General features: G+C 38.0%; 1 protein-coding gene across 1 annotated transcript in view; it reads right to left on the reverse strand.

Annotated features, from left to right (window-relative positions):
• gabra2a (gamma-aminobutyric acid type A receptor subunit alpha2a) overlaps nucleotides 1-26,642 on the reverse strand; it is a 61,773-nt gene extending 35,131 nt beyond the window's left edge. The window contains exons 1-4 of the mRNA XM_066720612.1: nucleotides 26,177-26,642; nucleotides 25,475-25,560; nucleotides 23,179-23,294; nucleotides 9,474-9,541 (exon numbers count right to left, since the gene is read on the reverse strand). Coding sequence (XP_066576709.1) covers nucleotides 9,474-9,541; nucleotides 23,179-23,294; nucleotides 25,475-25,545 — 255 coding nt within the window. The 5' untranslated portion in view covers nucleotides 25,546-25,560; nucleotides 26,177-26,642. The remainder of the gene's footprint in view (nucleotides 1-9,473; nucleotides 9,542-23,178; nucleotides 23,295-25,474; nucleotides 25,561-26,176) is intronic.
• Nucleotides 26,643-27,582: the final 940 nt, after the last annotated feature.

The following is a 27,582-nucleotide window of genomic DNA, read 5'->3' on the forward strand; positions in this document are numbered from 1 at the left end:
TCAGGGCTTTCTGTCACAATGCTGTTCAACTTAAACCGCGGAAGCATCGCGATTGCTGAACCACAAAAGGTACAGTCTGTTTTGTTCTCTGCTTTGGCCCAGTATAACCCGATTGTGCTTCATACTCCAGTGGAAAAATAAAACCTTTTTAACCTGTTTCTTTGGGAATATTTAACAGTAAAACCCAAACAGGCCAATAATGAAGGATAAATTGGACTTTGGCAGGGCTGTGGTGCGGACAACATGCAGTGGGTTTATTCGGCTCCAAGAACTGGAGTCTTCTGTTGAGTGGGCACCATGTAATGCTAGCACCAGACACCCAGCACCAAACTAAGACACATTTCCTCAGCTGGTGCTACCCAAAGGATCACGTTTTTAAAAGTTTCCAATCTCCTCAAAGCCAGAAGGCTGAAAATTTGAAATGAATTGACATTTGGCATTGACTTGTGGTTGCAGATCTTTCTTACGCCAATAAAACTGCAAATGCGGCACAGAGAATTTGATATTCTAAAGGGGGTTCTTCATCTCATTGCAAAGTATCAGCGGGACTATTCTGCATTTCTGAGTGCTGTGCCTGGTGTGTGTCCTCCAGTTGGCACAGAAATGCGGTTGTTTCCCTCTGGGTTGACTGCATGAAAGGAAACAGCTGGCTTTATGATTTGGTCTTGCAGGATCCTGGGCTAAATTAAAAAAAATTAATTAATAACTAATCGACAGGTGCAACCTAAACATAAAGGACTTTCCTTTTTTATATTCTTATGTATCTTGTTCATGTGCAGAAACAGGATTACTCTACAATATTAGGACACACAGTAGTGCATGTTGTTACTGGACACAATGGAACCAGATTTAGACAGGAACCAACTAGAACAAAACTGAGCCATCATGTACACTATATTATATATTTTCTGTAACAACTGCATCATTTAAAATGGAATTGGTCTCATCAAGTGGTTCATGCACAGCACCAGATACAACAGTCACTCTAATTAAGTAACCTTTTAAGAAAATCACCATCTTGGATTAAATAAAATAAACCTTTTTCATTTTTCCTTGTCATTTTACAGTGCTGGCAGTATTTATGTTCCCCAGATACACACAGAATACATTTTAAACATATTGTAAATACCCGATTCATATGTGATCAATACATGTTTTGTGTGGATCAGTGTAGTATTTGTAATATAAATGTTTGTTTTTTATATTCGACATGTATGAATGTATGGATACATATTTTTCTCATTTTATTTTATTTTTAATATGACTAATATACTTGTCCATGCATGTTTTGGTTAATCAACATTTTATAATTGTATTGTTGCCATATATTTTAAATATGTTTTATATTTCATGTTTGAAATATATTTATATTTGCATTCCCATTACTGGCAGATATGGGTAATTTATTTCAATGTACATACATGGTTCTTCCATATGAGTGTCTTGTACAATAGAACTAAATATAGCCCAAAAGATGCCATGTGACTGTTTAAAAGGTTTTGTTGAAGAGGAACCTAAATTTATGAATCGAATGATCATCACAGAACAAATAGAAATTACTCTAGTCACACTTTAAGGTTTGGTTTTGATTTGACAAAATTGTGGTGAAAGAATGACTATATTGCATGCAGCAATGAATAGCTAAGACTAAACCACAATACTGTGACCACATCTGAGAACTAAGTGTTGTTGACAGCTCTTGTCATTTACTCACGAGCAAATGACAATTTAAAATACGTAAATGGGGCAAACTGTACAGATGACATCCAAAATGCGTAAATGGGTTTTAATCATGTGCAACTGCTCTCACAATTTAGTTTTTCCCTTTCTAAGTTTTGTCTCAGAGGTCAATGTGGGAAAGAGATTTGATTTGAAAATGCATATCCAAAAGCCAGGAAGTAAATGGGGAAATGAAAAATGAAACAAATATGAATGCTTCCTTGAGTGAGACATTTCCCCGCTGTGAGGATGAGATCATAAGAAATGTATTGCTAATCCTCACCACTCATGTTTGGATTCCAGCAGTTAATTATAATTTGAAACAAACGATCAAATTGTGATGGCATTAACAAATGATACTAAATCAATAAATACACATTTTAATTTTCAAAATATAAATTTCAATGTATTGTTATCTTGGTTTAGGAACCATTGCATGAAAATGTATTATTGAGTCACATCCATCCATACATGCATCCATATTCAATAACGGCTCCTGTACAACAACGCAGCGAGTTACACAGGAGGACACAAGTCACAAGACTGGATACACCCTGAGTGCGACGCCAGTCCCATCAGAGGGCAGCATTGATTAACATATTTGGCATTTTCAATGCCCATGTCATCTGGATCTCTGGGAGTGACTGAGATGATGGTTATATATGATTATAATTATAATAAAATAATCAATTATATTCCCCCAACATTAAGAAACATTATGTCAAGGGTGATCTTGTTCTAGCATTCATTCGATGCACTACAAACTGACAATCTGACTAAAGCAACTAATGTGGGTCAATATCCTGTCTTACATTGTGTTATCAATACATAAATAAATGACTGCACTAATACAAAAGTAAAACAAATACTAGTGGTTCTATTTTGTTGGCTTTTAAAGACATTAGTTGTACAATAATGCTGTATAATACAGTGGACATTCACCTGAACTAATTGAGATAAGACTGTCACCTTATGATGATATTACACAGGGAGACTGACAGAAGAAGAGAGTATGCCTTGGCTCTTTGAAAGAAGATACAATCAAATGTATTTATGATAACTCTTCATAAGGAAAGGTGTTATGTAAAGGAAAGTATAGGAACATTTAAAAGTAAATGTTTTGTAAAATGGAGAGTAGACAGAGCACAATTGAACAACCGGAGCTGAACAACTTATTAAAACTTCAGGGTTAACTGTTTTCTACCCAGCCAAACATATTTGTTCATCTAATCTTGGTGAAGATTGTTTTCCCCCAACATAGTGATATGTGCCCAATCTATTGAATAAACATGCACAGTAAGAAAGTCACTGTGAGCCAATCACATCAGTTGTTATTCAAGCTAACAGGGAGGATGGAAGCCTTCATGAGAGACTACATAACCGAAACTAAAACACACTAACAGTAAACTATATTAACTTGACAGTGGATATATTTATTTATAAGTAGAATAATTAAAATGAAGCGTTACACTGTGTAGGCTGTGATTATTTAGCATTTGTTTAACATTACTACGAGCTATTGTCCAGTGTAACTGCGTGTATCTGGCACTGTCTTTGTCTGTATTCAGATATTAAGCGGCCAGTAATTGTGCTATTAGCAGTCCTGTGTGGGAGGGAGGGCCATCCTGACCAGCCTTGTGTCATTCAACGCAACACAGGTGTGCACTGTCCTCATTGGTTACAGGTGACGTATTTAACAGCCCCCCACCCCTCTGCGCCAGCAGTCAGCGCCAGCAGCCTCAGTGCCCCCCTTTCGAAGGGCCCCAATTACAAAGGGCAGGGACTCTAGCTGCGGGGACTCCAGCGAGGAGAAGACTGCAAGGAGACGCTGCACAGCAACAACAGGCAACCATGACGATCTCTCCAATTCCTGTCCTCTCACATCTCGTCCTGCCCGTCCCTCCCCTCTTCAGCCTTAGTTCTCTCTCTGCTGTTCTCAGTGCAACCCAAACTAGTCTGCGTGCCGCCGAACAAAAGTGGAAAAGGACCAAACTCCCAGCCGCCCCCGAACTCTACCGCTCCCTACTGTCCACATTCTCGTCCTCTCTCACCTCAGCCAAGAAGTCTTACTTCCAATCTCTCTTCGAATCCACTATCAACAACCCTCACAAACTCTTCTCCACCTTCTCCTCCCTCCTTTCTCACTGCTGATGATTTCGCCTCCTTCTTCTCCACCAAGATTGCAGACATCCGCAGGCTCTTCAATACTCCACCCTCATCTCCCATCACACCGAATCCTCCCACCGACCAAGCTTCCTTTTCTTCATTCTCACCTCTCTCAGATGCTGAAATTTCTGCTCTCCTCCTACGTCTCAAACCCACAATATGCGACCTGGACCCTCTCCCTTCTCGTCTCTTCCAAGCAACCGCTCCTGATCTTCTCCCCTTCATCTCCTCCCTCCTCAACTCCTCACTCCTCTCTGGCTGTTTCCCCTCTGCATTTAAACAAGCTGCTGTCATCCCACTGCTCAAGAAACCAACCATTGATGCCACCTCTCCTCAGAACTACCGCCCTGTCTCCCTACTTCCCTTCCTCTCCAAGACTCTCGAGTGGGCGGTCCACCGTCTGCTCTCAGACTTTCTGTCCCATCACTCACTCCTTGATCCTCTGCAATCCGGCTTCCGCACAGCTCACTCCACTGAGATGGCTCTCCTGGCTGTCACTGACTCCCTCAGCCGTGCTCGGACGGCCTCCCTCTCCTCAGTCCTCATCCTCCTTGACCTCTCTGCAGAATTTGACACCGTTGATCACTCCATCCTCTTCTCCTGCCTTGCTGACCTTGGGATCTCTGGGACTGCTCTCACCTGGTTCTCCTCCTACCTCAGCGACCGGTCCTACAAAGTGACATGGCGAGGCTCCTCATCCACCCCCCAACCTCTCCTCACAGGCGTTCCCCAAGGTTCCGTCCTGGGCCCGCTCCTGTTCTCTCTCTACACTTGCTCCCTGGGCCCCCTCATCGCTTCCCATGGTTTCTCCTACCACTTCTACGCTGATAATGCCCAGATCTTCCTGTCTTTTCCCTCTTCTGACCCTCTCATCCCCTCACGCATCTCTTCCTGCTTGTCTGCCATTTCCACCTGGATGCACTCGCACCACCTCAAGCTCAACCTCTCCAAATCAGATCTCCTCTTTTTCCCCCACTCTTCCTCACCTTCTGCTGACCTCCCCATCTCGATCCCCTTGGAATCCACCACACTCTCTCCTTCTTCTTCTGCTAAAAATCTAGGAGTCACCCTCCATCCTGCGCTCTCCTACTCCCAGCACATCACCACGCTGACGCGCACCTGCAGATTCTTCCTGAGCAACGCCGGATCCGTCCCTTCCTCACCGACTACTCGACTCAGCTACTCGTCCAGTCACTGGTCCTCTCCCGCCTGGACTACTGCAACTCCCTCCTGGCCGGCCTGCCTGCATCCACTACCCGCCGCTCCAGCTCATCCAGAACTCTGCGGCTCGTCTGGTATTCTCTCTGCCACGATTCGCACACGCTACTCCACTGCTCCGCTCCCTCCACTGGCTCCCGATAGCGGCACGCATTCAGTTCAAGACTTTGACCCTCACCTACCGCTGTCTTGACCACACTGCACCAAGCTACCTTCAGTCACTCGTCTCTCCATACATCCCCTCCAGACCACTGCGCTCCTCCAGTGCCAGAAGGCTAACTCTGCCTCCTCTCCACTCTCCCTCCTCCAGAGCCGCTCCTTCTCATCCCTGGCCCCTAAGTGGTGGAACGACCTGCCCACCGAAGTCAAAACAGCAGAGTCCTTGACCTCATTCCGGCGCTTACTCAAGACGCATCTCTTCCGACAGCACTTGTAATATTAGTCCTCTATCCCTGCTAGATAGCACTTCAGATTATTATGCTCTTCACGTTCTTGATTGTTTTCCTCCTTGCTCCCTTTCCCGTAGCCCTTGACTGTGACCCTACATCTTGACAGCACTTAGCTTTCACCGTCCAGGATGTAGGATGCACTAAATTGTAAATTGGAATTTGTAAAATGTATTATTTTGAATTGCTATGTTTTAGCTAAGTTGAATTTGTAATGATTGATGCCTTGTACTTCTCTGTATTTTTGCACTTTGTACTTATGTTGTAAGTCGCCCTGGATAAGGGCATCTGCCAAGAAATAAAAATAATAATAATAATAATATAAATGTTATGGGAAGTTATTCATCCATATTTAACAGCACTGCCAATACATATATGTATATTCATGGTAAGGAAAAAGGGGGCATAGCCACATTGAAAGCAGTGGCACAGGTTGAGGGGTGTGTGGGAGGGGGTTTTGATGTCATGTTTGTGCCCCCCAAACCCAATCGGAGATTCTCACTTTCACGGTCGCGACTGTAGATCACATGACATAGTTGTTGTTATGCTGCTCAGAACAACTGCACAAAAAATCACGATGCACATTAAAATATCGTCGAGCCTCACCACAGTGAACACCATACCTGCGACTGTGACTTCGACATTATCTGAAATAAGAGGGGCTGCGAGAGCATATGCAGGTTTGTTCTCACAAGTATGTTTTTGATTCACCACTCCCACAACAACGCTGAGCCATGAGAGTCCATGAGAAGCTCGTTTGGGACCACGAATCAGAGCGAAATCCATCTGCAGTAATGCCACTAATGCCTCTGCTAGGGATTCGCAGCTCAAACAATTTTATTTTCTCTGGCCCTATGTATTAAAATTGTGAATCAGAACAATATTAATGCATTAGCCTCCAAAGTTTTGGAATTAATTTGAAACACCGACAATGCATATAACAGTTGTGGGACAGAACCCACAGTGAACACACACCCGCTGACAATTACTATATTTTCATGACAACAGTTTGCAATACAATGAAAGCAAACATCTTTCATAAATGTATTTCAGCACAATATTAGTTGATATATGCAAGTAGTAGAATTAAAGAGGAGAAGGCATTAACTTTATATCCCTTGAAAGGGCAACGATGGTTTTGGCCAGTGCAGGGGAGGTTGCAAAATAGCAATCTAATTTATTACCGATATCTACAATAAAAACTCAATAGGAGCAATTTAACAATATGATATTGCTTCAAAACCATCAGCATATACGGGACAAGGCAAAGAACTTTATACAGAAGGTCAAATCTGACAAATGAAGATTTGAGACAAGCTACTGTAATTTTCAGGTAAATAATAAAACAAATATTTTGATTTAACCGAATAAAAAATCACTCCGTGGGTCAATGTACATTTGCACATACACATCAAAAAATCATATATGTGTATGTGTGTGTGGGGGGTGGGGAGTTTTATGTATGTCCCTGACTCCCCATACCACCAGGCAGTTTTGTGTTTCATACCATATTAATTTCTTTATACCATTTGAAAATCAAGGAAGAGATATAGTATAGGAGGCACAGTCGATATCTGATGTAATTCTGAGAAGCTATCAAGTTTAAAGGAAGGAACAAATTATCAGGGAAGCAGTAAATTAAACCTAAAGTCAAGCCAGTCTTAGACTTTTATAAGCCACCTACCTATTCAGCAACCCAGGCATCGAGAAACCAGTTCCATAAGCAAAAAGCCAGGCATGATAGTTCTTTATAAAAAGTGTGTCATGCAGAAAAGTGAATACAGATAGAGACCCTTGGAAACGAACATAAAAAAGGAATAAGCCTGACTTTGAAAAGAACTGAAATATGTATGAAAGGATGGGAGCATGGAAACTGTGCCAGGCAAATTATCACATAAGAGAGACGTCCTGACAGTGAATTTATTCGGTGTGAACAAGAAACCACACAAATAGAATAAATTACATAAATACCTTATCTTTTTCAAGCCTGCCAGCAGTGGACATTTCCCTATTTGCAAAAAGTGAACACAAAAGACACTAGCATGGAAAGCTTTCAAAGTATCTCCTACTAAACACTAAGTGCTACAGTATAACATAAAAAAATTAAGTTGAAAGGGTAAATAAAAGTAAGAATAGAAATGGTGGTTTATCATTGTATATAAATCATGTTGTTGTGTGACTTGATCTGTAAACAAATCAATAAATAAAAGTGTAGACATTCCATGAAAAAGGAGACATCTGAATCTTCATTATCCAGTTCAGTTCAGATCTATAAATGTAATTGTTTCATAGTAACGTCTAGTTATGTAACTAAATGAATGGCTACTGAAGCCAACTGTAACTTATGTGTATGGCTTACATTAAAAACAATATCAAGTGTACATTTACAGAGCACTGCATCCTGGTTTCCAGAAATCTCCAGGGTTTGATACATGTATTCCGAAGAAGTGTTTCTTGTTTGTTTGTTTTTCCTGTCATCAGTTCAATCTCCAAGCCATGCACGTCTATTCATTTATTTTATTTTCTTCCAGGAGTAGAGTTTCTTCCAGTGGAAAGAGAGAACCCCTGGGCAGATTTGTGCCTCCTACCACAATGGCCATTAGCCAAGCATGCACTTAGTAAAGATAGACCCAACAAGGCAGCTATTAACCCAACGTCTGTCAGCGTGTAATTTTCCCATAAAGGTCATTAGTTTGCTTAGCCTCTAAAAGCTGTCAAAAAAAGGCTACAAAGGGGAATGAGTTACTCCCACACAGTGCTATTATACCCCTTCCTTTACTGTGTCTGGCCAGGTCTTTCCTTGAGGGGCTTTAATGATGACTTCGCTCAAATCCAAAGGTATTTCTCCTCATAAGCATCACGAAATGACCATTTATTTTTGCAACAGTTCTGAAAGAGGTTCTGGTTGACGTGTTACTCCACATTAGGACTGTTTTATTTGTATATCGAGTTATATTAAAATGTACAATACTAGTACCTATGTTAATGGTTAAGTCTACTCTGCTCACATTTAAAAGACAACAGAAGACATGTTTGGCATTGGAACTATAATAGGTTTCCCTAATGGGATAGATTGGGTCAACCACAATAATGTAATTCACCTACTGTATAACTTAGTTGCATCAAATGAATGCAGTGGAAAATCTCCAGGAACATCTACACACAAGGCATGTGTAACCAGCTCAAAACTAAATACACATTGTTGATTTAATATGTGTTTTAAAAGGGTATTAATAAGGATGCACTCTTCGTCAAATACCTAAATAACTGCTCAGGCACGTGCACAGATAGACCCCAGGGGGTGCTTGAGCCCCTGCCCTTTTTCCCTAAGACTCCCAAAGTGCCCTTTACCCCGAGCACCTGCCCCCTGGACCGCACTTTGTCACCCTCCCAGCCACTTTTTGGGATAATGTTTCAGTTCAGACAGGCTGAATATCACTGGCTCGATGTACGTAAGAATTGTGATGAATGGAATTTGTATTTTTAAGAATGAAAGAAGAATGCATTCTTCAGCTATTTGAGAAACCTGTAGGAATCTGTGATTAAAATATGAGGACATCGATGTTATATCTTGTAAAACAGAACTGCAGAATGGAAATGCTGCATACAGAAAATGTGTGCTATTAAAAACAAAGTTAGTACCATGATGTGTTAGGTAAACACCAACTGTTGAACATGACTTAGTTGTACCACAAATGTGTTCACATTAAAGCAAAATCCATTGCTTATAAAACATAACCCCGTGTAACCATGCCAATATACAAGATACGTTAGGTAGTGCTTTTTCTCAGACACTAAATGAGAAACTGAATGTTCCCGAATCTTTTTCTAATTAGAGCGGGTGATTCATTTCCACACATAATATTGTATGATTCCTGTGCAAAAGGATGTCATTCTATGCCTTTAGATAAAACTAGGACTTACCATGTCTGTATCAGAAACTGGTCCGAAACTGGTAACATAGATGTCAGTCTTCACTTCTGTTACACGATCTGTAAACAAACAAACGTGCAAATAAGTACACAGATAAATGCATTATAGATCTCCTAGGCTGGTAAAGCAACTCCCAGGAAAATCCTGTATGAAAGCTTCCAACCACTGCGTCAAAAGCTCATATTTTAACATTAAACTTATATGACACTGCTGCCATGTCAACATCATGTCATCATAACCACTTTAATTAATTCATTTCCATGGGCCTATTCAGGTTTGTAAATATATACATTTTGTACATATTGGATCGTTCTGATAAAGAAAATACACACACAAGCAAACAAACTTCAGTTTTAAAAACTAAAAGTGACTCATGTTTTCACCACAATCGATATAATTTACCTGTAGTGGTTTTTTATTTTATTTTTCAAATAGATATTTAATGATAACATGCAACCCCATAAGCCTGACTAATCCAACAGGCTTTCACTTTCTTTTCTCCCTCGACTCCCACCTACATTCGCTCTCAGGAAAATGACCTACATTTTAAAGTGCATCTCATTAGGATAAACAAAATGCTCCCAAGCAATATAATGAATCTGAGTGCTCCTTGAAATTGAATTACAAACTCTTATTCTTTGCATATGTTTTTACATTGATTGAACAAATGTGCAGGAAAAAATATTCACATAGCTCTTATATCTACAGGGGATTATTTTTATGTTATTATTATCTGAAATATACACATTTGCTAAACGTGATTAAAACAAATTTAAAAATATACAATGCTATGTAAATGAAAACAGTATTCCTGAAAAATGGATATCCTAAATGTATACTTGCAACACAGACCCTATTGTTTGTTCAATTCCTGTCTTGTCAGTACTGTATTTATATATTGCTATTGGTAGCAATTAGCCTAGCATAGCCAAGTATAGAAGTTAAAATCAAACACCATAAAAGCTCCGGTTAATCTTGGAGGAATCGATACATCAAACAAAACTCTCAAGAAACAAGAGAAGTAATAAAGCATAGGCAAAACCCCAAATCAAAAATTAACTACACTGAACTGTGCAAAGCAGTCAGGATATATTACTAATGTTGTAATACAGTTCAGCTATAACTAAATTAGAGAAACTATTGACCAAAAAATGAATGCAATAAAACACCTTAATCCAATAACTGCCCTGAAAAAAGATGATGGCACTGCAATCAAGAACAGAGATGCAATTTTCAAGAATGGATGAATTCTGCAGAAACCTGTGCCCTAGTGATAACAGGAGCGCTCATGATGAAGAACAGCTCACAGTGAACATGTGAGATACCAGAAGTGATTCGAGAAGAAGTAGCTTATGCCATAAAGAAGATTAAAAATGGAAAAACACCTGGAGAGGATGGAATCACAGTGCAGATCCTGACAGAAGCTGGAGAAGAAATGGAGAAGATTCTTGCAAAGCGTTTTGCACGGCAGGGGGGCAAAAAGATAATCCCAACCTAGATGCTATTTAAAAAACCTTTTTGCAAATACATATTTTGGCTGTTAGAGAGTAGTCTACTAAGTCAGATTGTATTCAAGTTTAATGTCTCTGATCTAGGAATATCCCCGAATAAGTAATATCAACCTATTAATCACTTTACGTCCAATCAAAGAATGTAAGATCTTAGAAAAACTAGCAGAGACGAATCACCGCCTCGATTTCTGAGAAAGTGATTTCAATTATTGTTATTGGCCTATTATTATTATTACTGTTTTTATGATTGTTATCATCTTTATGATTGTAATCATTTGCATAATTCTCAGATTACAGCACTAATTAAATGATAACTATTATTTCCTCGTTTCATATGAGGTACAATTGTGCGCAGCTGTAAATCAGCGTATTTCAAATTTTTCTAATGGACTAGCCCAGTGGTTCCCAAACCGGTCCTGGGGGACTCCCTACCCTGCTGGTCTTTGTTCCAACCGAGCTCTCAATTACTTAATTGAACCCTTAATTGAATTAGCAATCTGCTTAGTTTTTACTTTTTAAATTGTGTAAGAAAATAGTTGGTTCTTCAATAAGTTTTTTAATATAATTCTATACTTAACTTAAACCCCCTACTGTTTAAAATAATTTAGGAAATTATTAGTTCAATTGAGGGTTCAATTAAGTAATTGAGAGCTGGTTGGAACAAAAGCAGGGTAGGGGGTCCCCCAGGACCGGTTTGGGAATCACTGGACTAGGCCCTCACCAAAATAATGCTGTGAGGGAGAAGCATGGTGAGCTCCCCACTATTATGTATATTTTCTCCCTCAACTATTTAGAATGCGATCTGCATTTATAATGACTGTTACACAGGGGGAAGGCGATCACAGACTTTTAAAAGTTTAAATTAATTATTAAATATGCACTTTAGCGGATGTGTTGTATCAGGGATTTATGAATGCATGTCCAGAAAATAAGCACTGTACGCATTGATGGTGTATGTATTCAGAGACTTTAATGAAGGGGGAACGATCAGGTCGTGGTGTATGTAATAAGATTACCTACCTGATATATTATCTTCCATCTACAAGTATTCGGCTGGGTAAATAAAAGTATAAGTGGTTTGGGGAATACTTACTGAACTGGGAGGCGGCTTCTCCGGAGCAGGTCTTTGTTTAACTGAGGTGACGTGACACTAATGTATTCTGTTTAGCAGAGGCGTGCTCACCTCTTACATAGAGGAAACCAATATAAGCTAATAAAAGATTACCTGCCGGGTTCATAGGGTCTGTGTACTTTAAGATATTTATGTATCGTGAATGTTTTAATGTGATTAACATTGTATTTATTATCGGACATGTACATTGTGGGTATTAAAGAGACTTTGGTTTTAATTAATGGTTTAGCCAGGAGGAGGGTCTATTGAGGCTAGCCTATATAAGTCCCCAGTAGGAGACCTCTGGGTGAGATAGGTTAGGAGAGATTCTGCCTGCATGTGTTTGCACAGTGATACCTTGTTTTGAAGGTTTGATTCTTGTTTTTGAGTTTGTTCAAATAAACTTTTGTTACCTTTGCTAAAAACAGTTGTGTGCCTGCCTGCTTGACTACAGCAATGAAGATCACCCACAAAAATGCATAATGTAATTGCTGTGGGAGTCGGGGACACTTTGCCCCGGAATGAGACACACCTGAACCCCAGCAAGAAACACCAACACCAAGAAATGCCAACGCCAAGAAACACCAACATCAAGAAACGCCAACACCAAGAAAACGCCAACACCAAGAAACACTAACGGCACGGCCAAAAAGCTGCTCCATTTTCCCATATTAGTACTTCTCGTCTTATAACTTCTCCTGTTATCAATCCTATTATCCCTTCCAGTCCAGTGGACTCCGCACTAACTAGCTAGACTGTGACTGTAGCAGAGGAGAAAGTCAGGCAGATGGCCGCTGTGGGGGTAACCGAACCATCGAACAGCCGCGCTTGTGAGGAAGAAGGGTGGCTCGTAGTGATTCTGCATGGACTTTAAGAAGCTGGATCATGTCACGCTGATGGAGTCCTATCCCCTCCCCAGAACAGATGATGCCCATGATTACATCACTGGGATGACAGTTTGTTGGACCTCCACAGCGGCTACAGGCAGGTAGAGTCAGCGCCTGCAGCCTGGGCAAAGTCTGTGTTATCAATAGGGCAGAGGCTTCCCCAGGATTTTCAGTAAGCGCAAAAGTTTCTGCGAGTGGTGGGTGGAGTATTGACGGATGGGGCAACTTCGGGTATAACTGGAGATTGCGATTTGCTCGGTAGCCAATGAGAAGTGGGAGGTGGAGGGTGACTTTGGGTATAATCAGAGATTGCATTCATCTCACAACTGCCTCTGTACATACCAAAATAGCGGGAAATGTAAGCATATCGGTACAATATTTATAGCGCAACTTTTTAAATTATAATTGTGTGTATGAATGTATCTCTTTCTTTTCAATAAATCAAGGTTGAACCTGACTGGGGTTTGTTGTTCCTTCTGTTCAAAGTCCTATAGTATGGACCTATTCAAAAGAAAGGGTGAGGTACAGTGAGTTTGTGTATAAGTGGTATTTGTTACATGTTCAGGTGGGAAGTGAACTGTTTCTTATTGGCGGGAGCTGGTGCTTGAAACTTTACACCAGGCGGTGTAGTTGAGCAGTCAATGTATTGGGGACACTGTTTGTGTAATATGCTCCTCACCCCTTTACCCCTTGCCACATTTCTTTCTCAAAAGCTGGATTGTTGTGTTCAGGGAGTGGTTCTGTCCATAGCCAAAGCATTTTGCTGGGAATTCAATTAGACAAAAATTGCCGGATATGAAAAAAGGATGATAAAACACTGAAAATTAAATCCTTGCACTTTCAAAGGTGTAATTAACCGGTTACACTTTAGACTAAGGTGCTGCTTATTAATGTGTTATTTGTGATTTATATAGTATTATTAATTGATAAACAGAAACTTTATAAAGCCGGAATAATGCACTATAAATTAGTTATACTGCAGTTATAGCACTCCATGGAATGGTCACAATGTTTAACAGGTAGCTAAAAAGTGACCCTTTTCACTACTGCTTTGACACATTCATAATCAATATTTTTTCAGTTTTGGATCATTATTTTTTTATAGGAGAGACACTTTTTAGCTACCTGGTCGACTGTGGCCATTCCATAACTGTGTTATAAATAATTTACAATGTATTACCAATGTTTTATAAAGTATATATTACTCATATTTTAAACGTATAAATAATTAATAACACATTGATAAGCAGCACCTTATTATAAAGTGTTACCAATTAACTTTTTCTTAGTTTTATTTTTTTAAGATGTAAGAGGCTGTTGTGAAAATTTTTAATTAGTTTTCAAAGGTTACCTAATGTATTACAGAGGTATGATTATATTATGTTATATAAATTATATAGATTAAAGGTTAAGTATGATCTCAAATTAATGTGGTACTAGTATCTTATAGCATTGTATAGTTCTGCACTTTCAATTGCACTTTTGCAGGTTAAGGCACATAGCTTAATTCAATTCCTTCTATAAGACACAAAAGCAGTTATGAATAACATTTTGTTTTATTAATTAATTAAATTTTGAACTATGAAACCATCACCAAGGTTTGTATTGTTTTATTTTTCCTTTTCCCTGAATGTACCTAAAACTGTTTCTCTGCAGCGGTTCCATGCAGATGTCTATTTGTATCCATTTGCACATAATGTATATTCTTAATTGTGTGAATGTCCCTGAATGGCACTACATCTCCCAGAATCCTCGGCAGATGATTCGCTCTGACATTTAAGACTTCCCTGATTGGTTGGCTCCTCCATATAAGCAGCAAGCAAGCAGCCCTTGTTTGTTGGAGAGGCAGGAAGGAGTGCCAGGGCAGTTGAAGAGTGAAACAGCATTTGCGTTGGACTTTGTGGAACTGGAACTGTGATTTGGACTGGTCGCTGAATGGCTTGTGTTTGTCCTGTCAGTTATTACTGCATGTTTAGAGAGGGACCTGTGAATATGTTTAGTAAAGGTTCAATCAAGAGCTAGGGTTGCGTTTGGTCTGTCTGTTTCTTTCCTGCACCAGGACTGTAAATAATAAATATGACCTCCTTCTACCATACTTGCTCACCTTTGTGTGCCTGTTTACCTTGACCCCCCGCCTATACACCAAGCCCAGCAATTTATAATAAATATCCTGAAAAAATACCTCAGATTCTTCCTCAGATTGAGTATTTATACTTGAGTACAAGTTATGAGTATATAATCAGTTTTGTTGTATTATTAGAAGAACAAATTCCCCTTCCTTGCCAACTTGGGAGAAAATAAACGGGATTTATATTTTGTGTTCTCTATTCAAATACACTTTGGGAAAACATTAAGATGAAGAGGTGTAACATAACTCATTGTGTACATGAACCTGTTTTAGTGACATCACTCCCCTAGACCTGGAAGAAAGTTCAAATCCAAAGCATCACGAGATGAGTCTTTTTGTGTATTGAAACAGTAACTCATTAAGTGCACAACAAAATAAAATAAAAAGAATGAAGGAAAGCGAAAGAAAAAACAAACCAAAAACACACCTGCATCATTGCAGATTGATGGAAATCAAAACCTGATTTTACAAAAAGGAGTTATGTCCCTATTTCACCCACAGCACATACCTCTTTTTTCTCTTTTCATTCTTAATCTATCTTCAGTTAGGAGTCTTTGTGCCAGATGGACTGTATTGTGTCTATGCTGTCCCTCTGCTCCAGACCATTGCCACTGCTCAATGATCACCTAACCATCCTGAGAGGATTGTGTGATACTTTTCATTTTCTTCCCGTTTGATAGATTGCCCACCTGACTGGCTGATTAAAAAGGGATGCCTAAAGGACCCCTGCCTCCAGGTTCAGATTAGACAAAGACAGAGAGGTCAAAATAAGGATCTAATGGGAATAAAAGCCCAGCCAGGCTCATCATTCGCTGAGCCAACAAGACATCCTTCATTACTGCTCCCATCATGAGCGTGTGTTCTGTGTCGCTGCTCTGACCAATGCATATTGTCAGCACACAGATGCAAGGGACAAGTACCCTTTTATGTTAAATAAGTCTCATGTCTGTATTACAATTTCTTTAACATAGTCATTGATTATATCCAATTCCTGGGGGTGGTTTTCCAGTATTTCAAACTGGAACAAATTCCAACTACCAACAAATCAATACTGGCTTAGCATTCACCACACATGTAGTTCCTCACGATAACTGATTGGCTAATTATCTTGTGCATGGGTCCTGACTAGGTGCTATTCATCTTCTTTTGTTTGCCTCACAGATGCAATTATTTTTAAGATATTTTAATTTTAATTCTTATTTCCTCAATAAAATCATGCCAAAAAGTACCTTCTAAAAACATTGTGTAATATTTAATATGTATTATACTTTTTACTTCAAATCATACATGGTATTTGTAATAGCTGAAAACTATCTTGGGGTGAGGTGAAACACATAGGTGGACAATAAAACTGTATAACTGTGTAAGTTCATTTTTCCATTTTATTTAGTTATTTGTAAGCCTTTAAGGCTAATTGGATGTCAGGATCATCCACCGGGGTAGTGTTTAGTGTGACCATTTGGCAGAGTTTGATGGTGGAAGAGAAAAAATACCACAATTTGCTTCCAATTAAGCTAAATTGCAATGCACTAAAGCTAAGCAAAATAAGACCATCCAACTTCCCTTCCATGACAATAGACTTGAATAGCTAAGACCCAATTATCTTTCAGCCTTGCCATGTTGGGGCAATTAAACTCCAAGAAAAGATTTAATGAACGGGTTTGTTCTAAGATGGGTTTTAAAAGGGACTTCTGTGAGGGAAACACTTGAACACAACTAAATAATACTGAATATTTTGTTGTCCTTGTTTATAAATAAGTAGTGTTCAGACTTTAAGGAATATATTTTAAGAGAAGAACAATTGCACTGCAGTTAAACTGGTATATTTATTAACAGTTAAGAGATATAATAAAATACACACATCCACAAAACCCTAATAAAGACCAAGCAGTACAATTCAACACAAAAAATGTCAAAATCAGCATCCCATTACATTTGCATAACATTCTCTTATAATAAGACAACTGATTATGGTGACATACCAGTATTTTAAACTTAAATCACACTCCCATTGTTACTTTTGCCCTCACAGTGCATCTGTCTGTATATCTACTGATGACACAGTGTTTGGGATGAACAGCAGTTTTAAAAGGGATATTTTGAAGTTGTTAAACAAGATGGCGGATTCAAGGACGACCATTCTGCAGACGTGATAATGATAATATGCATTAATTTATTTGACGGTAGCATTTTAATGACCATATTGTTGTAGTTATTATGAAGAGTTAGTGTACTGCATTTTCACTTAGGTTAGGCTACATGGAGCTTGAAACAAATGTAAGAATAGTATTTCAAAAAAGATACTACAACTATGAGTTAAAAGTGTGATCTATCGCACTTACACACTCTTCGGCTCATATGTAGAAACCCACCGCACTGGCTTGTTTCTCAAGTGCAGAAGATGCCCTTTCATTCACTGCCCAACACAACAACTCCCCGATAAAGGACTGCCGTTGAAAAGTGACCTGGCAAATCTTTTCTTACTATCAGAATTTTAAAGGGTATCATGTATAGATCCAGTATTTTAGCAATTATCTGTATTCTTTGCCATTATTCGTATTCAGTTAGTTGTATTGTCTGTGGAAAGATATATTGATAGTTTTATTGGGCTGCTACATGGCACGCTGCCACAGATGTGCCATGGAACGGGAACAAAGAATCTACTTGTCATTTTGTCAGAAGGCACATATTCTCCTGGGAGTACATTAAGCACAGATACTCCTCACCGCTTCAAAAAGCAGTCACTTGCTCTTGTGATTGATGGAAGGGTACTCCTGGGCTGTCAAATTCCTTTTTCTTCCCTTTGTTTATCCCTCAGTAATCTATGCATACTTTCAAAGACACACACACACACTCACACCATGAACCCACACAAATACCAACTCCCACACACTCTCAACTTTCCTCATTAAAACAAATACACATTTTGTTTTACATTTTTTTAGATCTCATTACAATCACATTTCAAAGCAAAAATGTGAACTGGCTGCAAAGTCTGTGAGTAAATTAAGACCTTATTAACTCTGAAGAATTTTCAAGTTAGCGGAATGACATCATTGGATTGGTCACATACTGTATAAACCATACTTACAGGGCTTTAAATTGAATAATGGGAAATCATCATGGACTGACGCAATTATTTCCCTTTAAAGACACATAACTGTGCATGCCCATGGCTTGTTCAAAGCCCAGGAGTATAATTGACCAATGTGTTGTACAGTATAGACTCTGGAATTGTAGATTCATTGACAAAATCAACTTCTTAATCCCTTCTCTGGGCCCTGATGGGCAGACCTGGAAAGACTATTTAGTGTAGTGAAACTAAACTCTAACATAGTAGTCCATATCCCTGAAGCCCAATATGGCAAATGTTTTGATCTCCAGTTGGCTGTAACTCTATTATATTCTTTACAAGACTAATACATTTTATTCAATCTTCTTCTTTAAATGTTTTTTAACCAGAAAATCATGATAATTTTCATCCTCATTACAGCCTATCAATGTACTATATAAAACAGGTTTATTTAATTGTATTAATTTTAATGTCCCTTCATGCAAGGAAAAACAGACACTTTTGGTTGAAGATAGTAATGCATATGAAATTGATAAATGCAATTCCATATATGAAGCAAAAAGTATATGTCTCTTTGCCAGGTCAACAAACTATCTGACTGGTTTAAAGCTCGTAAGAAAACCGCAGTCTGTTCTATTTTGTTTGACAATGTAGCACAGCAGTGCTTTAATAATTAACGAACACACCATGTCTGCATGCATCCTGCCTTTACTACTTTAAAAGAGAATACATGATGAAGTTGATAAGGGCTGTGTTATATAATCTACGGTATGGGTATCAACTTCAAAATGCTGGTAGGTGGTAATTAACAAAATACTCATTAGTTTTGAATACCTGCCTTATATACTTCACTTCTAATCATGTTATTCTGGTTATGAAAATGAATAATGGATAATTATATAATATATACATTATGCATATTCCTTATATTACACCATTCAGGTAGGGCAATATGTTATTTTTTGGTTGTACTAAAAACATCATTCTCAGAGCAATGTAAGAGTTGTACTTGGCAAACTGAAATAACTTTGTAACTGGTGCTTTATTAGCCTGCATGTGAGAACATACAGTCTTGTTGTCTTGGAAGATCTTTCATTTTATTATTCATCTTCCGTTCAGCTAAACACTAACCCCACCTGCAGTTCTTATGCTACATATACCAAACTTCATACAGTGGTTCTCCATGATACATAGTTTAATGCTTATTGGTTTTTACGGATTTGATTGATCTAAATCACCAACAATTCCATTGACGATGATGGAACACATGAAATCCCTTTCTTGCACACTTCAATGCTGTCCAGTCGATAGCCAATCAGCATTGAGCCATAAGTTCAATAGCCAATAAGCAGTAAGGACATACAGGCGATTACAGAGTAGATACCTTTAAATTAATATTGAAACAAACTCTGTCAGTAGTTCTTATTTTCTCAGCATTGCTCTCCTGCACTGTGATTTCTCATTGTGGTCCTAAAACAGCATATTATTTGATTTCCCATTATAATACTTTATTATACTAATACTTGTACTACTACTAAAAATAATAATAATAATTTTGATGTGAAATTAAATGTGTATATACAGGACTTTAGTACAGATTATTATTATTATTATTATTAGTAGTAGTAGTAGTAGTAGTAGTAGTAGTAGTAGTAGTAGTAGTAGTAGTAGTAGTAGTATTGTTGTAAGTAGGGGTTACTGTTGACTGCAACATCCTTTATCAGGAGGGAAATACACAGCCTGGTTATACCTGGCTAATTCAGGCACTTGCTCTGTGTTGATTATGAGAAAACCACAGCCAATGTTTGAAAGAAGCTGCCAGGCAGTCACCTTACCTCATGATTCAACCTGTACAGAAAGCTAATTGCTTCAATGGAAGCTGAACTAAATGAAAAATCACTCGAGCTTTAATACAGATGTACACGGTGGCCATTGCAGTTGACAAAAAAGGAGACAGGAAGGGGAATTTGAAAATAACAGGACATAAAAAACACTCAATAGTGTTACATCCAAGCCGATGTTAAAACATTACCATGAGCTTTGACTGGCACTGTACAATAAATACTATTAAACCACATTGTATAATAAATATAGATTCTAATATGGAAAGAGTATTAGCTTAAAGAAAGCTATGACACAACACTTGCTTAATAAAATCACACACACAATACAATTTTATTTTAGATTGGGAAAACTAAGACCTCTCTTGGTAGAATATTGGCCAAAGAATGTGGCTAAATATACTTGTGTTAAATGATCTGGACTGATACAACACATCCATCATTTAGAGATACAAGAGAAAAACAGTTATTCCATGTTTTGAACATGAAACAGGAAACATGGGAGTTACCTAAACTGGCAATCATCTAAAGGACTTCCTTTAACCTCACACTGGATAAAACATATGACAGCAAGCTGGCAAAATGAACCAGAGCATCATCTCTTTCTTTGATGAAAACTTCATCTCATCTCTGAGCAACATTTTCAAACAGAAGGCATTTTGACTGACATGAGCTCCTAGTTTATAATCCTATAAGTATCTAATTCTGAGGGGTAGATCCATACAACAAATCAAAGCTTTTCTGACATGTCTGTATCTGTATGCATAACGTAATTATTAATTTTAAGAAAACCAAAATGTTACATTTATTCTTTTTATTCAGTTCAAAATTATTCTCAGATTTATTTAAATTATATTATAATTCCAGGATTCAGGTACCATACACACTTAATCAACTATAACAATACTGTATCTAATCTCCCCATACATGTCAAGTTAATATATCAATACATTATTATATAGATGAATGAGTGAATGAATCAACTAACTATATAAATACACACATAAATAAAACATAATACATACATAATGCAATCTGAAACAACATGTTTTGAAACTGGGCAAAACTGATAATACTGCATTGGGATTTAATTGTTATCGATTTGTAAAAGTAATGGCACTGTGGCTTGCAAAGGCTTTTCCATTTGAAATGTATATTAGATGTTAAAATGGAGTGGACATCCTGATAAGCATCTCCCTTGTGAATGTGAATGCTTTTCCTTCCCTCATTTCAACTCTGGTAAATTAGCTTCTCCATCTTAATTGCTATTCAACAGCCAGGACAAGCTATTCTTCCACTAACTTTTTCACATGATCTATTTAGGTGGTGGTCACTCACTGTAAGTAAATTGAGAAGTCTGAAGCACCCACTTTCTTCCTTACATTAATTGAAATGGAGACATCTAAAAACAAACTTCCATACTACATTGAGGTCTCAAGCAAAGGTTATGGACATTGTTTTCACCAGATCTTCACCAACCATATGATTAATTTGCCCATTCAGTGGGACCAGAAATGGTCAACAGATGATATTGTCCTTAAAAAACAGATCTTGCCTCTAAACTTTCTTCTACATTAAAATGTTAAATTTATCTTAACCTGGGGCTAGACTTAAAAAAAACAGTGTAGTGTTCTGACTACTAAAAATACAAATAAAAAAACATTTTGCAGGCAGCACTTTAATCATTTCTGTGCACGTTAGTGTCACTACACTACACAAAAGATGACCACGAACATGTCTACATAAGAATTGACTGATTAACTTATAAAAACACAGCATGGCAGCTACAGTATATAGTTTACTAAAACAACACGTTATAGGACATTGTTCATCAATACTCTGATACACTGGTCAAACGTGTTGTACTCATCCATTTGGAAAGGTATGACCTTTCAAAATAACTCCTGCTATATTAGCATGCAATGTTATTTATTATAACCTAGATGGTAGTAAAAGCTGAATGTTGTTTCTCCAGCAGATGCAAGCATATTACCTCATGGACACTAAAAGCAGTATTGTCTTCCTTCAAAATCAGTTTACTGTTTTTTAATATTAATATAAAACAAATAATAGGGCCCTTATTCTCAATACTCACATTAAAAAAGTAGAAGAAATATACAAGGCAACTGTAACATCCAGAGTGTTTACCCCAAGCCTCATTTTGAAATAGGTAATCCAAAATTATTTTTAAATAATATCACTTTTTTGGGAGAACACCATCAGCTTTGGTTGCGTGAGATGACACCAGCACATACTAAACTGCTTATGACTGTCAACACAAGACCCTCGCTCACATATGCAGGAGAAATACTTTGTTTCTGTAACAGTACGTTGTAGTAATAACTCTCATCTGCACATGAAAGCTCCCTGGGGGATTTGTTGATTTGAACTTCAAAGTTTCCTGGATTTTCTTGTGGATATACACATGTACAATGTCTAGAGTTTCATATAGTAGTGAAGAAAACTGCAAATGAAGACAATCTAAAATAGAGATGCAAAACAATGCCTATTTCTGATGTTTAAGATCCACATCTTCTGTCATGAATTAGTATGCACATCAGTAGCTATATTTCTAGTCACAGAGAAACATCCACAAATAATACTAAATGCCGCTGCTGCTGTAAGAATAGGAGTTGTGTGGATTTCAATCCTAAGGAACAGCAAAGCAGCAGAGCTCAATACGAGATGTACTTAATGTGCCAGAAGAGTTGATTGTGGTATTCACTTCTTTCTAGACAATATCACTTGAGCAGATGGAAACATGAGTACTTTACAAGGTGTCCCTACATTCATTTTAACTAGGGCTGGGATTAAATCAAAACTTGTGCTGCTTTATTTTGAGTAAGATGTTACTTCTAATCATAAATGTAACCACTAAGATACAGGTTTGTAGCTTGTTATTAGTGGGAGGGTCAAAGTTTTGATTTAATCCTGCCTCTAAATTATTCCATTCATGTTGTTTTCTTCCAACAAATGAATAATTAGTTTGTGGTTGGAGTAAAAGCTACCAGGATTGGGCCATTTTCATATTTTAACTGTTCAGTTCCAAATCCATTGTTTGTAATTTAAACATATCATGTGTGCAAAAAATGTCATAACAAACCATCTTTAAATACTGGTAATGACAAATTAGATGTTTTTTTACCTCCTAATCCAGGTCTAAGTCGATTATCATAGCCGTCCAGCAGTCTGTCAAGAATTCTCGTGAAGAGAGTGATGTTATTTTTGAATGCATCTGTCGTTGGGTTAGCCACTACTGATCTAAATAGAAATTAATTGAATTAAATTGTGCATTTTATAGAAGCATGTTAAAGTCAAGAATCTGATATTTTGTATGCTTTTCTTTCTCTCTTTGTCTTGATACATATTCAGATAAACACACGTATACACACACATGTACAAACACATATATAAGACTGTATGTTTGTACACAAACAGACTCACACACTGCAAATAGTGGAGGTTTATATTATTTTACCACTCAGCAAAAAAAAAAAGAAATAGCATGTGTTAATCTCTTTTAATACACATTTAGTTGATCAATCTTTAGCTTTTAACACTTTTGGCTCTTGTTATGTCATAAACACCAATCTGCTTCCATGTGTTTTATTGGATTTCAATCCAGGCTTTGAGAAACCATGGTCAGTATTGAATGCCTCAATCTGTTTTCAAGCTATAGCTGTTCTGGTCATTTTTCTTCTTTGGCGTATGCCTCTTTACTGCACAATTGAGTTTAGTATAGACACGACTTATCCTACCAGTTATTTTCCTGATTTGCAATGCTCTTCTGGATTGATTTGCTTGCCTGATCCAGGATATTTACTGTTTGGTGGTAACACAAATTATATCTCTAGTCATTTCATTTGTGTATCCTCCACAAATTATTAAAATTCAAACTATTAACTGTGTGGCAATTCTATTTACACAATACCCTTATATAGCAAAATTGTTAATGACAATTTCATTTTTTTAATGTTATTTTTGGAATCGAGCGTCCTATCAAACAGCAGCCTTTTCTGTTTGCACTGTTTTATGTTTTTACATGCTTCCCATATATTTAAAATTAGTTCTTTCAAGTCTGTGAAACGCTGTCATATTACATTTTGTACAATCTGTCAGAATGTTAATTTGTGGAAAGGCTCTTGGATGTCACATTTTGGAACAAATTCACTGACATTGTCAGAACAAAGCACATGTCACAGCACTGAAAATATATTAGGTGGACACAGTCAATTGTTTCCTTGGTTTTGAAGAACTGTGTCTTTGATTGTTAGAACTCTTATTTCTGATAATATTTCAGGGTTCATAATAGTTAATAAATCTTAGCAAAATGTTAAAAACAAAGTAATGCATATATATGTGTGTTATGTATATTAAACAGCAGTGAAATGCAATGCTTAGCTGTGCACGTGTTTAGCCATTCTGAATTTGTTGCATGTTAGTGTTTTTAAATAGGACTTCATCATTCTGCTTCCTATTTAACAACGTCAAAACATGTTTCACAGCAGGTAGAAAATTTGCCATGAAAAAACATGCCTTCTGCCCTTTTCGTTTTCTTCCCCCCCTTTGTTCAGATGTTTAATGAGAATAATGTTATGTATGGCATGTACAGGTTTTTTTCTTTCTTAATGGTATAATTTATTTAGTCACGTTTGAGTTTATTTGGCACTTAGGCATGATATAATTAGATCATTAAAAAAAGTCATTGCATAACCAAAAGCCTTTTCCCCAAATTGAAACATGAAGCTATGTGCTCTGTAACATTGAAGCCACGAGGCTTTTCAAGTCACGTTACGCTCACATGGCTCTGCTTGAATCTGTACTACATCATCATCATCATCATCATCATCAACATCATCATCATCTTAAAAACAGTTACAGCCTAATTAATAAGTCAATAAATACATGCATAAATAAATGATATTACAGTTCATGATCAATACAGTTAATATCTTTATCCAGCAGAGCCTGTTATAAGTGTTGTCAGTGCACAATCAGTCAAGAATTGCACCCTGAAAATCTGGTGTAGTCTCCCCTGCTGTGCATTACTTAACCATGAACTATTAACCATAAACTGTTCATGTCGGCTCTGTGAAGCTGTACACTGTCTCCCCCTAGAGGAATTGAGCCACAACTGCGCCGATGCTGTGGCTTGTTTTCGGCAGCAGGGATGCTACACTCGCGTCCTGCTCAATCCTGCACTTTCCCCCAATCTGTCTCGACGCACGGAGACGCAACACTTTCTGGAAAGTTGCACTACTTCGCATGTCATGAATAGCGACTGAAGACTTACGAAAAAACAGCATTCAAATTGTCCCCTCAAGTACTATTAAATAGCTCTGCTTTGGCTGGGGATTATAGAAACAACAACAACGATTAATAATAATAATAATAATAATAATAATAATAATAATAATAATAATAATAATGAATGCACTTACCTTGCCTGCCAAAATACCACCAAGGAAAAGCAGATGAGTAAATACTGAAAACTGTGCACCCTCTCCCTCATAGCTGATATTCACACCTGCACACAAAGGTGGAAGGGAATTACAATTGAGGCTTCACAACGCATGAGTAGCCTATGCATGGAGCAGAAACGAAATATCTTAAAGAGTGTAATGAAAAATGTATAACATAGTAATACAGTAGATATTGGTGGACATTGCTACATACACGGAAATTGAACTTTATTATCTAGAGATAATGCACGCACACCCACATATACCTCAATCCGATTCTTTATACACTAAAATCCCTCATGTAACATACATTCAAACACATCACGTCTGTGTATGTCTATGTGCCGATCATTTCTTCAGGTTATCCTCGACAGAATTGTGAATTACATTAGACAACTTTAGTTGAGCTTCCTCTGGCATAGGCATTACACAACACACACACAACAATATGAGTCTCAATATGACTGTGTGTGCATTTCATCCCATTCTTGATTTAAAAATCCTCAGATATGTTGTTGATGTACAGGGTAGGCAGCCAGAAGAGTTAAGCTACACAGACTGCACTTGCTGTACTGTAATAAAAGACCAGGGTCAGTTACCATTTAGCAGCAATAGCCAGATTTGTGTTTGTTTGACCCTTTTGGGGGGTAAATGAGCACTAATGAAAAATAAGCAGCTTACCTGGGAGGATTGCTGTCTTTCCCTGGGCTGGTTGTGAGGAAGAGGAGGAGATGTGAAAGTTGTGCCGAAGTGCACTGCAGTGCCAGTCAGATTGGGTCTCAGTGAGCTTTGGGTAAGACCCCGGGAGCGCGCACGGGAAACGAGGGCGAGCCTGAATCAATTCCCAGCATCAAGGACTCACTCGGACCGCCGACACTGTGTGTGCATCCCAGAGCCCCGTGTCCCCCAGACTGCCCCGATGCTCTGCCAGATACCCCCGGATTTCAGTGCCTGTCACCTGCTGACATGCGGATCCCAATACGCTGCCGCCGGAGCCGGGAAACACAACTACAAAGACAGAGGAGGCGCGCCACTGGGTCCTAACGCCGTCCGGTTCGCAGCGCTACTCGAGCACAACACTAGAGAATCCTGTTTAGAAACGCATGATTTATTTTTGCATTTCATAACGCCGAAGATGGACATGTTATTTGGTCAAACTGATTTTTGTCGTATCTATGTTTTCCATGCACAGCCATCTAATATGTAATAACCCCGGTTATATACCGTTATCCTGATGAAATGTCACTAGGTATCGGACACAATATTGCTGGCTTTCTCTATTTTGTTGCAGATAAAGAACACGTTTAACGCTGCAGTGAATGTGGCTTTGTATCATATCAATATTTAAGCGAGGACTTCGAGATTGCAGATGTGCAGGCAAACTTTATTTATTTATTTATTTATTATGCATGCATGCATTCGCTCATTTATTTATCATGTTAAAGAGCTCCTGTGGAAAATAAAGGAGCAGCCATACACACGAGTGAGCATTAAACAGAAAATAGGCAGTTATCACTACAATTCGTTTGCTGTTCAACGTAGTGTGAATCATTTATAGACATTGTTTTTCATGAATCATATTGTTCTATATGTAGGAACACATGTAATAGGTTGATATTGTCTAGGCTGTGTTAATATAAATACAGTGACATTTCTTATATAAAAAATGTATTGTCCTCTTTAGTCTCTTAATAATGTAGACAATGTAATTGAACTATTGTGTCTATGCTGGCATAGTGTGCAATATAAATAATTAAATGCAAGCCTGTGCTCACCACAAGCAGCACTGTGAATCATTAATATGCATAATTTGCCCATTGGCACAAGACTAATTGAAATTTGCAGAGACGCAATGTATTGTCCCCAACAGTCCTTATGAAATAAATTCAGCGACCAACACAGAACGGGAGATGTGTGTTGTTGTTTTTTTTTTTTTGTATGTTTATTTCGCCTCCTACCATAAATAGTTCTGTCTAGAAATATAGATGTGTGAGTGTGTGTCCATGTGTGCATGTCTGTGTGTGTGCGTCTCTGTGATTCATCTTTCGTTAAGGAAACAGTGACTCTTATTCTTCTGAGGTTGATTG

The sequence above is a fragment of the Amia ocellicauda genome, chromosome 13 (genome assembly GCF_036373705.1).
Source record: "Amia ocellicauda isolate fAmiCal2 chromosome 13, fAmiCal2.hap1, whole genome shotgun sequence".
In the NCBI taxonomy this organism is placed as follows: Eukaryota; Metazoa; Chordata; class Actinopteri; order Amiiformes; family Amiidae; genus Amia; species Amia ocellicauda.